This window comes from Toxorhynchites rutilus, chromosome 3 (assembly GCF_029784135.1).
Source record: "Toxorhynchites rutilus septentrionalis strain SRP chromosome 3, ASM2978413v1, whole genome shotgun sequence".
NCBI classification, from domain to species: Eukaryota; Metazoa; Arthropoda; class Insecta; order Diptera; family Culicidae; genus Toxorhynchites; species Toxorhynchites rutilus.
Window position 1 is genome coordinate 261,924,452 of NC_073746.1, and position 12,598 is coordinate 261,937,049.

The window sequence follows — 12,598 nt, forward strand, 5'->3', positions numbered from 1 at the left end:
ACCTCCCGGCCCGGGGCTTTGTACGTATAAAGTCCCGGTTTATCAGTTTCAAAATAAAATAGGAAGGGACGCTGGTAGTATAATATTTGTTCGTATTTGATGCACTTACAAATTCAAAAACCCTCGTATACCCTATTATCACCCTTTCTACAACAACAACAGACTTCAAATTTTGCTTAGCGGGTGTCTTTTGATCGTTCAATTTCAAAACAAACTCATTGCGTTGTTCGTAAAACTTTATTATAAATTATAATACTTTTGCCACCAATATTACAATTTAGTTTAAACCACGCATGGTCCTAGTGGGACCAATTTCGTGCCGAATACCAATATATAACTGTATAATCCTAACCCTATCAATTTGAATGATGTCATGTATATTGACTAGCTTCGTAAAACAACATGTGTTGATAGGATGCTTCTGATACTCTTCAAAATTGTTTCTAAGTACTCTGTTTTAAAAAAATTGCGCCACACGTTCAATACACTCGTTTGTAAGTACAATTCAATACGTGATGCGCAAATATTTCTACACTATGTAAGCCTTTAAAAACTGGAGACATCATCAACGGTTCATCTAAAAAAGTAACACGAATGGGCATTATTACTAGCAATACTAGCGTTAAAAGATAAAACACAACATATTCTGATGGGGATTAAACCTAACTTTTTGTGAGGTACAGGTGATACGCAGATAGAGAGTATTGTTATTATTTCTGTCCCTGTGGTAGTCGGAAAAAATACGGTATCCTTCCTCCAACGTGGTCGGATGGAGCCTGTTGGATGTTGGATGGTGTTGCTTTAAAATATGATAAAGGTTTCGGGATTGATTCGTTTCGTATTTTTTCAAGAGACGAATGAACTCTCAGAGTTTAAAGTCTCTCTAATTCATTACCAGTACCAGTACCAGTTTCGTATTTGGATCACATTGGTTGCTTGAATATTGGTCTCGGTGTCTATTACTACGAGTAGCGGGGCACGCTGGTGGTTCTGTTTCAAAGGAACATAATTACACTTTTATTACACCCGCAAACATTCACGAATACCTGAACGAAGCAATTTTCTACGACTACACTAAGGTAATTCATATTGCAATTGGGTTGTGCTCACATTATACTGCATGGTTGAGATTAAAACCGTAAATAGCTACAATTATGGACCAAGCATGCCACTACTGTAACACTTGTTTGGTGTTACTTTCGGTTAACAACAAATATTTTGTGCTTTTCTACTTCGTAATGTTTGTGTGTTCTTCACGCAATGCATCCCGTGATGGGTTGAATGTGTATGCTTATTATCAGTCTGTCGATTAATTGTGTAATCATATATTGTGGGATGTGATTGGTTTTGCCTTGTATGTTGGAGTATGTTGTGATTCAGGGATCGTTGCAGTATGTGGGGGTAAGCCACCTATTGGAAGTGTTATTACGGTTGCTGCCACTACCACTACTCACACTAGCCGAACGTTGAAAAAGACCAACCGCTCGTTTGCGGCAGGACATAAACCGTTGGGCGTGAGATCGACCTTTACGGCCGCCCCCGTTGCCACCCGTAAAGGAACATCCGAATCGTTCACCCGCTTCGTCGTTCTCCAATGCGCTCTCCTCTGGCAGAAGACCCACCAGCGTGGATGGCCCCAGCAGAGATCCTAGCGAGAGTTGGCGAAGCAATCACTATTCTCATTGACCCAGGTTACCCTGGGCATGCTGCAACCCGGAGCACAGATGAAGCATGATCACACTCAAAGCCTGGACTCGTTCCTCTGATTGGCCTGCCAAAAATGCGGAACGAGCCGCGTCCGCCGTCTGGTTGGGGTTCTTAGGTTTGCTGTCGTCTGTTTACCGAACAAATAAACAAATAAAAAACCATGTATATCAACAATATCTAAAATAAACCTTATATAAGCCATTGCTCCTGCTTCGACATCACATGTTAAATATAGTTTCTAGAATGTTCTTATTAATGCCTGAAACATTTTCTTTCACCAGCAGTGTAATAGACCAGATATTTAGAAAAAGAAATGGAATTGATTTTTTACGTAGGACTACGTCTTACATTAAGGATGCCAAATCATAACTATTTTTACTGTGAGGGGCTGTCCACATACCACGTGGACATTTTTAGGGGGGTAGGGGGTATGAAAATGTCCACGCTTGTCCACGGAGAGGGGGGTGGGGGTATAGACTATGTCCACGTGGACACGAAAAATAAATATTTTTTCAAATATAATCACCGATACATTCTAAATTGAATAAAAACTGATCCATATTCAAGAATTTTAAAACTTTCCGCCCATCCTGAGTATTCCGTATTTATCCATAAACGGATTGAGCTGCCTGAGAGTGCTTCATATATTTTTACTAATATCATTGAACTTCTTCACTGAAATCTATATTCTGAAAATAACTCATGTAAACTGTGAACGACAGAGCTATTTTGTATGATCCTATAATTTTATAGTTGCGGGCTATGCATAGACGTTCATAGCTCAAACCTATAAAAAATGAACGATTCCATAATGGTTATGTTTTCATGATATTACACATATGGTTTTTTCATCAAATATAATTTTCTATAGATTTTGTTCTATTTATCTCGAGAACAGTAAGTCTTAGGATAATTATGTCTGTATATAAAACTCCGATACAATATGACTATTCTATTAACCAGCAAAAAATTCAACGAGTGAAAGTAGTCAAAGATTTAGGTGTCCTTTTTGGACTTACCTTCCAGAATCACTACAGTAATATCATCGCTAAAGCAAACAAAAATCTGGGATTCATAATGAGAATCGCTAAGAACTTTCGTGATCCGTACTGCTTAAGAGCACTTTTCTATGCATTCGTCCGCTCAATCCTTGAAACGGAAGTGGTTGTCTGGAGTCCTTACACTGATATTTGGTCCGTACGGATTGAGTCTGTTCAGAAGAAATTTATCAGGTTTGCGCTTCGGAATCTTCCTTGGAGGGACCCGATGGCGCTTCCTCCATACGAAAGTCGATGCAAGCTGCTGAACATGGACACACTGGCTAAAAGAAGAGACGATATGCGCGCGATCTTCGTTGGAAAACTGCTTCTTGGGACAATCGACGCTCCTAAAATTCTAGCTGAACTAAACGTGAATGTGACTTCGAGATTTCTCCGTTCTACCACTTTTCTTCGTATTCCTTTCCACCGGACAGTTTACGGACAAAACGAACCAATTTGTGCTATGTGTTATATGTTTAATTCTGTTTTTCATTTGTTCGACTTCAATATTAGTTGTGAAACTTTCAAGAATCGCTTGCGTAATCGAGATTTAGTGTAGTTTAGTACCTAATCATGTAACATTTTATCATATAGACCATGTTGTCAGATGATTTTGTTAATAATAAATATAAATATAAATAATTTATCATGCAGAATTTTGTGTAAAATTATTTTCTCGCATTACTTTTCTCGAACAGGTAGAATTTTTCAAAGTATTTGAATTCCGTAAATTTCTAGTAATGAATATTTACATTTGCGTGAAATGATCCATGCACCACTAGTCGTCAAACTTGAATCAGTTGACCCAGTATTCTGTTTTTTTCAGAAAATTTCGCATATAATGCAGTTGTAAAACATTTGAATTGATGGATTGAAGTACCTTTCAGAAGTTAAAAAATGCTTAAAATTTGTCGTTTTTCAAGGGTTTTTATACTTTTTTTATAAATATTATAAAAATAAAATTGATTGTTTCTATCAACAAAATTAAAGCTCTCCAACCCTTCTACAATTCCTTCCTCGACACCACAATGTTATTCCTATTGTTATATTTCACTATTTAAAATGTTGTCATAACAGAACATTTTCTCATCTTTCAAATGAATGCAATTAAATTCTTCTAAGTTGCGTAATTTTGAATTGGGGTCAATTTGGAGCAAAAAATTAGTCTCAAGAAAAATTCAACTTTCGCAGTTGAGACTTAATTCCATTGTTGGGAATCAATCTATCGTAAGTTGTCTGATGTCATTTTTCCCCGCAAGCACTTTGAAAGTCATCTAGACACTCAATGCAGAATGGCCCATAAGGATTCGAAAAAAAATTTCTAAAACACCTTCAATACCCTCTGAAAATTCTCCGAACTATGGCGGAAAAAGGTTTGACTTGCGCAACCGACTAAAGGTGAATCGGAAATCCAGAGTGAAGATGAATCGGAATTTACTGTGATCGATTATATTCCGGAGTGGGCAAAGATTTGTTTCATCTAAAATTTTGAGTAACACTGTAACAATGCATTTGTTAAAGCAATAACTGGATCTTGTATAGAACATTTTCAAGTTGCCACAATTGTCCTTCGATTTGCTGTGCGATCGTTATGTCATAAAATATTCATAATCCAAAATGAAATGATAACTATTCATTCGATCGAGAATATCTTCTGGAATTCTACTGGAATTCAATATGAATCAAATGAAGGCGAAATAATCAAGTTGACTGGATTATTACTGGCGTCTATGTGATATCAACTAATTTTTTTTGCAAGTGTTTAGAAAATCGTAAACTAAAAATGTATTTGAGAATGATTTTAATTTCATTTATTTCTATTTGATTGGAGCTTGCAATTTCAATTAGCAAAGCTCAAGATAAATCTTTGTAGTTGTGTAGCTTATATTCAGATGCGGATTGTTCCTCACAGTTAACCGTACATTGCGTGTTTCCGGGTTAGCAAACCAGATAGCCTTTATATCTTCGCTGATAATGGAAAAACAAAAAATATTGTATACTCACAAGTGTTTCAAAATTAAACTCACAAGAAGCATGTGCTTTGTTATACCACTCATTTCGCTACCATACAAGAACAATGGGCCACAACAAAGCAGGTACAGGGTACAGCAAGTAAAATTTGGAATAAAAACAACTTAAATGGAATTAAAATGGAATTTAGGCGCAAATCAGTTATTTCCTTAATTATTTTAATTTAAAAAGGAAAAATGTCCACGTGGACAAAGGGGGGTAGGGATGCGAAAATGTCCACGCTTGTCCACGCTTGTCCACGGAGGGGGAGGGGGGAGTTTAGTTTCTGTCCACGTGGTATGTGGACAGCCCCTGAACGGATTTTAACGATTTGCATACCAATCGAATGGGAAATTTTCTAAGACTTGATATGATTAGATTTGATATATGATTTGATTTGATATATGGTTTAAATTGATGAAAATTGGAAGCATTCTCATTTTCTTATACATTTATTCTGTCCATTTGTGTGCTTTCCCGAACAGAGCTGTCAATAACGGGCAACTTATGCAGCCGCTAGAATAGAAACAACGAAGGGGGATAGCGAAAAGAGAATAATTGCGAAGTAAACTTCACCCTTGCATAGTAAGTAAGCTGTCGCTAGCGTATAAGTATTGCATTTTCTCTGAGGAAAATTCTCAGAATCTTTCTGTGCCCGAAACAACAAAGGTCGCTTATTCTGCTCGTTTTGTGTTTTATGTTTCCCGTCGAGCTGTGAACGCTAGCGAATATTAGGCTGTCAAAAAAGTCCTGCGGTATTTCCGCGAGGTGTCGTTGTAAGCGCGTAGTTCTAGTTGTATTCATTGTATCGAGTCATACTATAGCTTGTTGGAAAGGTATTTTTGCGCGCTATAATATAGTCCTTGACAGTGTTTTGTTTGGTTAAGTCGTTCGTGAGTTATAGTTATAGTGTCGCAAATATGGAGCAAAATAAAGAGAAAATCCGACATATTTTGCAGTACTACTATGACAAAGGCAAAAATGCATCTCAAGCTGCCAATAAAATTTGTGCAGTTTATGGACCCGATACAGTTTCCATTTCCACCGCACAACGATGGTTTCAACGTTTTCGTTCTGGTGTAGAGGTCGTCGAAGATGCGCCACGCTCCGGAAGGCCTGTCGTCGAAAATTACGACAAAATCGCTGAATTAGCCGAGAAAGACCAGCATAGTAGCAGCCGTAGCATCGGCCAAGAGCTGGGGATAAGTCATCAAACCGTTATTAACCATTTGAAGAAGCTTGGATTCACAAAGAAGCTCGATGTATGGGTGCCACACACGTTGACGCAAAAAAAACATCTTTGACCGTATCGACGCATGTGAATCGCTGCTGAATCGCAACAAAATCGACCCGTTTCTGAAGCGGATGGTGACTGGCGATCAAAAGTGGGTCACTTACGACAACGTGAAGCAAACGCAAACGGTCGTGGTCGAAGGCCACCTTTGATAAACAGAGGCCGCATTGTCTTCCATCAGGACAACGCCAGGCCACACACTTCTTTGGTGACGCGCCAGAATCTCCGGGAGCTCGGATGGGAGGTTCTTTTGCATCCGCCGTATAGTCCGGACCTTGCACCAAGTGACTACCACCTGTTTTTGTCCATGGCGAACAAGCTAGGTAGTCAGAAGTTAGCCACAAAAGAGGCCTGTGAAAATTGGCTATCCGAGTTTTTTGCCAATAAGGAAGCGAGCTTCTATAACAGGAATATTATGAAGTTGGCATCTCGTTGGGAACAAGTCATCGAACAAAACGGCGCATATTTGACTTAAAACAGATGATTGTAACTAATTTTATGAACAAATAAAAATTCAAAAAAAATACCGCAGGACTTTTTTGACAGCCTAATATTTCACTTGAAGTGTATCTAGCATTGCAATTAACACAACCATCCGAGCCATGGCAAAGCAGCTTTGTTGACGGTTTTGACCGAGAGTCGAGAAACGATTTTTCATAAACGGTCATTCTCGCGATGTTTCATTTTTATCGCAGCAACTGTGTGCATCTGTTTGACTCGTGTTTGATGCTTGTTGAATGGCGGCGCATATTTGACTTAAAACAGATGATTGTAACTAATTTTATCTTTTTGACGTAGGACTACGTCTTTCATTTCTATACCGGGGTGTAAAATCAAAGTTTCGAAAACGAAAGCGTTACGCCGGAGACCGAGATTTTGAGCGTCAATAGCTCCTAAACAACTGAACGAAATGGTATGATAAACACTTCATTCGAAAGATAAAATGTCTACGCGTTCTATACTTGTTACTTTTTGATCCAAAAACTTGTTTCAATAGTCTTAAAATTGCTTTCAAAACAGGCTATTGAAAACACCAATCGGTATATAAGCGAGCGCCGCTCGGAAATCCACTCAGTTCTAATTGAACAGCGATTGGAGCATGTTGTCGCTGTTGTGGTGAAGCTCTTCGTTTATCATGAAAGCGCGAATGAACGGTGTCACCAAGAGCCTGTTTGTGCACCTTAGGCCAGACCAATCCATCAAGAGGAGAGTGATGCCACAAACGGTTCCCCGGGAAGATCTCGAAGCAGCCGCTACACACACACATACACGCGCGGAATTCTTTCCGTTTGGATGCCATTCAGCATCGAAAAAGATCCGGAAAATAATCTGCCAGTTCCTCTGGGAATTTAAAAATACATTCATGTGAAAGAGTTCATTTGAATGTTTTCTATCCATGTAACACTGTGACCAAATATGTTTCAATCAAGTGGGCTTCCAGTATCGAGGAAAATGTGGAAATATCTAATCGTTACTGAAAATAATCTGCCAGTTCCTCTGGGAATTTAAAAATACATTCATGTGAAAGAGTTCATTTGAATGTTTTCTATCCATGTAACACTGTGACCAAATACATTTGGTTTTGTGATTTTTCAATCAATCGCAATTAACAGGATAGCTTCTGAAGATTATTCTTCCCCATCAGTAGGATATTTTCGTATCCAATATTGGATGCATAAAACCTTGTACCTCCAACGTAACGCTCTCATTTTCGAAGTCCCCCAAATATTCATTTATTCATTCATTCAGAATGGATTCAGATTCAACTTCAAACAAAGGATCACTGAATCAACGATAGTCCTACGTCACCATTGCGGTTATACCATAGATATAACCCACTTTCTGTTTTTTAATTTTATTTTTTTTAACAAATAAAAATTCAAAAAAAAATACCGTAGGACTTTTTTGACAGCCTAACATTTCACTTGAAGTGTATCTAGCATTGCAATTAACACAACCATCCGAGCCATGGCAAAGCAGCTTTGTTGACGGTTTTGACCGAGAGTCGAGAAACGATTTTTCATAAACGGTCATTCTCGCGATGTTTCATTTTTATCGCAGCAACTGTGTGCATCTGTTTGACTCGTGTTTGATGCTTGTTGAATGGCGATGCACGACGACGATGTTGAATTAAAGAGGCTTTAAACTTTTCAGTTCATTCGCCTCTAACAGTCGATGCACAGAAGATGCGTCTCATTGCAATCATTGCGTGCATTGATATAAAGAAACAAATTGCGACATATGACAAAAAAGGCAAGAAATAATCGTTGCTTCTCGAAATGATTCTACAAAACCACACAAGTCATTAAACCTTTTCATGAGTTATTTATGAAATTTCGACGTATTCGAAAAAAATATACGAAATGATGAACCAACAAATTTAAAAAAAAATATTGCGTAGTCCTGGCGAATGTAAACGCAAACGAGATTGTTGTCGACCAGAGAAATAGAATACCGTGCTTACGCTCCCTCTCGCGTAATTGAAATTGAGGGTGTGATTTCCGATACTGGCTGACCTGCGAATGACAGTCAAGGTTATGGTCTAGCCCCAACTCGGAACAGTTTCGCATCGAGGGGAAAAACCATATTTACGCCGTCAAACTGGTTTCGAGACATATTTTCTGGTTTCGCCCTCCATGACCATGTGATGATGGCAAAATGGTGGTTCGCTCGTCTTTTCGGCGCTTGAATGTCTTGCAGTAACGTTCTCACTATGCCTCACTCCTCGGCAACTGTCAAGCGATTTTTTTGTGAATATAATCAGAACAAAAATTAGATTTTAAATCGGCGTTCACTTACTCGATCGTAAGTTCAAAACTCAGGTCCCTCACATGACCATCTTTGTGTTGTTATAGAATAACTACGTCCACGCAACAATCATCAGCGATGGAGATCGATCCACGGATGAATGAAGATCGATTTATCCATACAACTGCTCTGCTCTACAAGAAACATCGGGCTGTTGTACTATTAATAACTCAACAATGATACATATCAACTGTCTCCGACCGGACTGCTGAACAATGGAAGAACAAAAAAAATACTCTTACGCCTAAATGGCTACTACAGTGAAATGTACAATTTATAGAACACATAAAAAAAGTAACATGTACACGATCAAAACCCGGCTCTGTTACAGCTAAAATGCTAATGATAAATAAACAAATGGGATAAACAAATAATTGGTTTGGTTTAAAGAGTTTAAATTGATGAAAACTAGAAGCATTTCGATTTTTCCAAACATTTGTTTTGCTCATTTGTGAGCTTTTCTACCCGTGCCATCTATAACGAGCAACGAAGGGGAATATTAGCCTAGAGCATAAAAATTGAATCTCGCTGAGGCGAATATTCAATCTTTTTTTTTATTCGAAGCAGTTATCATCGCTTGTTTTCCGTCATCATAATTCTTCGTTTGTGTGTTTGACATTGCATCATACATTGCACTGACGCTTTGGTGAAGCAGGCGATAAGGTTGTGCGCCAAAAAATATTTCGGGAATATCAAGCTAGACCATCGTGAATGGAGTGCTGGAATGTTATGAGTTATTTGGGTTCGCGTGCCAGTCGCAAAACTGCCTTCAGCAAGTATGGCATTTGCGCTAATCTTTATCATAATGAAGCAATCCAACTCTTTTCGAGGATATTGAGATTAGCAGAAAGAGTTTTTTTTCGTTTATTTAGTCACCACCAAAGTAAATGTCATTCAGGAATTATGTATGTGATTTGGTTTCACTTGCCAGTAGAAACTTTCTTCACTAGGGATGACAGCTGCGCTTATCTCGGGAGTGAGAAAGAAATGCAACTTTTCTCGAGGTCAGTAATATTAACAGAAGCGTTTATTTCAGAATAGCGCAAAATGAAAATTTCGTAGCATTCTAAAATAATATCTGAAGTTACAAACAAGCAACTTGAATAAGATAACAGCGTAGTTATACGTCAACAAATGCGATCGTGCCTTGGACACAACCTCCGTTAATTTTTCCATATAGAATAGAATGGAAAAATGTGGAAAATTAAAAAAAATAAGTCCAAGATGTTAAACTGTTTTTGACAAACTTTTGTGAATTTTCGAAACTCAGAATTTTTGAATGTTAACAATCGATTTTAGCCACAAGTTATAAATCCTGATGTGATTTAAAACAAAAAGGTCATTATCAATCTCCGTCTAAATGCAGCCATTCTCGAGATTATAAAAAAATATATTTCTAACTTATTGTTTTTTTTTATAGTAAACTAGCTGACCCGGCAAACTTCGTCCCGCCCAAAATGGATATGAATACTTTCAAACATTCACGTTTCCTTACTAAGCGAACGTTTGTGGATTCAATCGCAGAATTATTCATTGATTGATTTTCTAATAAATCCTTTACAATTTTCTTTTACTATAAATTTCCTAGTATTTCTACCAAAACTCGTCATTAAAATATAAATTTATTTTCAAACACGATTCTCGCTCAAGATTCTTCAATTACTTGCAAATAACATGTTTCTCCCCTTAGAGAGGGGGAAGAGTGTCTATTCACCATAGCGAAGGTTTTTGGGGGCAAGAAACCCCCTAAAACCTTCGCATTCCAAATTTGGCTCTATTTGCTTGATTAGTTTTCGAGTTATTCATAAATTTGTGTTCATGAAAAGGGGGTTTTAGAAAAGATAGGGGTCTCGAACTATCATAAGAACCTTTCCCGACCCCAAAAACCCCTACATACCAATTTTCATGTCGATCGGTTCAGTAATTTCTGAGTCCATAAGAATTAGACAGAAAGACAGACAAAAATCCGTTTATATAGGCCCTGTTAATATGTGTTTCGTGTTATACCGTCATGTTCATGAAATTTTATGAATTTGTTTATAATTTTGACATAGGACTATGTCTTTGATTTCTATATAGGGGGGTCACTATAACTCTAAGACTCTATTTCGATACGACTCATGGTTTTTGATTTATAAATTGTCAAATATTTCTTTTGCTAAAATCGGTACGCCCCATTGAAAAGTTACGCTTGAGTCAAAAAAATCCCAATTACTGTGAAAAACTCATATGTCCTCCAATCCAAACGGAATACAATTCGAATCAAAAATGAATGTGTTTAAAATCTGCGTTTTAAGAACGATTTTACTTGGAATTGCTCCACTGCCTTGTTTCGAGATTCAGCTTTTCTTGGATAATTTCCAATAATTGTTCTTGATTTCATTAAAAGCTCACCAACCTCATGTCGGTTTACAATAACAAGAAAAAAACGAAATTTTGATTCACAAATGTTTCTTATCAAACCATATATGGATTTAAAGGGAAAACATAACATAAACACAAACAAAAATAACATAAATAACATAAATGGAATCCGAAAGAAACTGAAGAGTGAAACTGAAATAAAAAAATGAACACAAACCACTATCAACAAAGTTAACATTTTAATCCATAAAAATATATGACAGAAAATAGAAACAATTTTGAAATGGAATTTGAGCACAGTTTATTGATTTTCTCGTTTCCAAAAATTGGAGGAATGCCCACGTGGACAACAGGGGGATAGGAAATGTTCACGTTTGTCCACGCAGGGGGATGTTTAAAATGATGCTTTTTCTGTCTAGGTGCTATGTGAGCAGCCTCTCATTGGGACGAAAAGTTTTTTTTCGTCGATTTTCCGTGAAAATAAATGTTTTTTTTGGCAAAAAAAGTAAATTTATATTCATATCGTATTCAACGGAAACGCTAAACGAAAGCCGTGTGTGTGATTTGTGACGCGAATGAATAATATTGAGTATAATTCACTATTACGAAATAAATGTATACAGTGTCGGTGACTATTACTAATTAAAAAACAGAAAATATAAAATGAAAGTAAAATGATCATTTGACGAACGTGATAACACATGGGAACTAATATTTAATTATGAAATAATTTAAATCATTAAAACATCGGAATATATGACATTCTATTGATAGATGATATATGCTGATAAAGAGCTGGCCGTTTCTATTATCTTGGAACGCAAATAGAAAAGGACAAGGTCCTCAATGAGAGACTGAAAAAAGTATGTGCGGCATTTGGGCCAAAACTACATATCAACATCTATGTAATGACAAATTGCCTACGGAAAATACTTTATCATGTGACTCAATACGAGACCCTAACTCTGACTTTCCAGGTAGAAGATGAATCATGGCCTGGACCAACAACAATCGTAATAATTGTTAAGCTATTTGTTATTTGGCGGCTAATATAAATATGGTCCAATATAAAATCAACGCATTTGCATATAGGATAGTCAATAAACCATACCTTTTATCTCCCAAAGGTCTAATCAGACGTTCGAAAATATCAATCATTTGTTTAATTTTGTTCATTTCTTCGGTTTGAGGGTCACCCGACATTATGCACACTTTCATTCCCATTCATAGCTACTTTGGTGTGATCGTCAACTTACCTTTAGAAGTGATCTTGCCTCCGGAGCTTAGCGACGATTGGTTCAAAGTTTCACAGTCTAATGCAATGTGTAATTTTGATAGCTAGAATTAAATTTGAAAAAAAACATGAATTGGACAT

The 12,598-nt window shown here is 37.2% G+C and overlaps 1 protein-coding gene across 1 annotated transcript in view; it reads right to left on the reverse strand.

Annotated features, from left to right (window-relative positions):
- Positions 1-223: 223 nt before the first annotated feature.
- Positions 224-12,598, reverse strand: part of LOC129776422 (PDZ domain-containing protein 8) — a 48,459-nt gene continuing 36,084 nt past the window's right edge. The window contains exons 7-8 of the mRNA XM_055782053.1: positions 12,480-12,561; positions 224-1,834 (exon numbers count right to left, since the gene is read on the reverse strand). Of these exons, the coding sequence (XP_055638028.1) occupies positions 1,680-1,834; positions 12,480-12,561 (237 nt within the window). The 3' untranslated portion in view covers positions 224-1,679. The remainder of the gene's footprint in view (positions 1,835-12,479; positions 12,562-12,598) is intronic.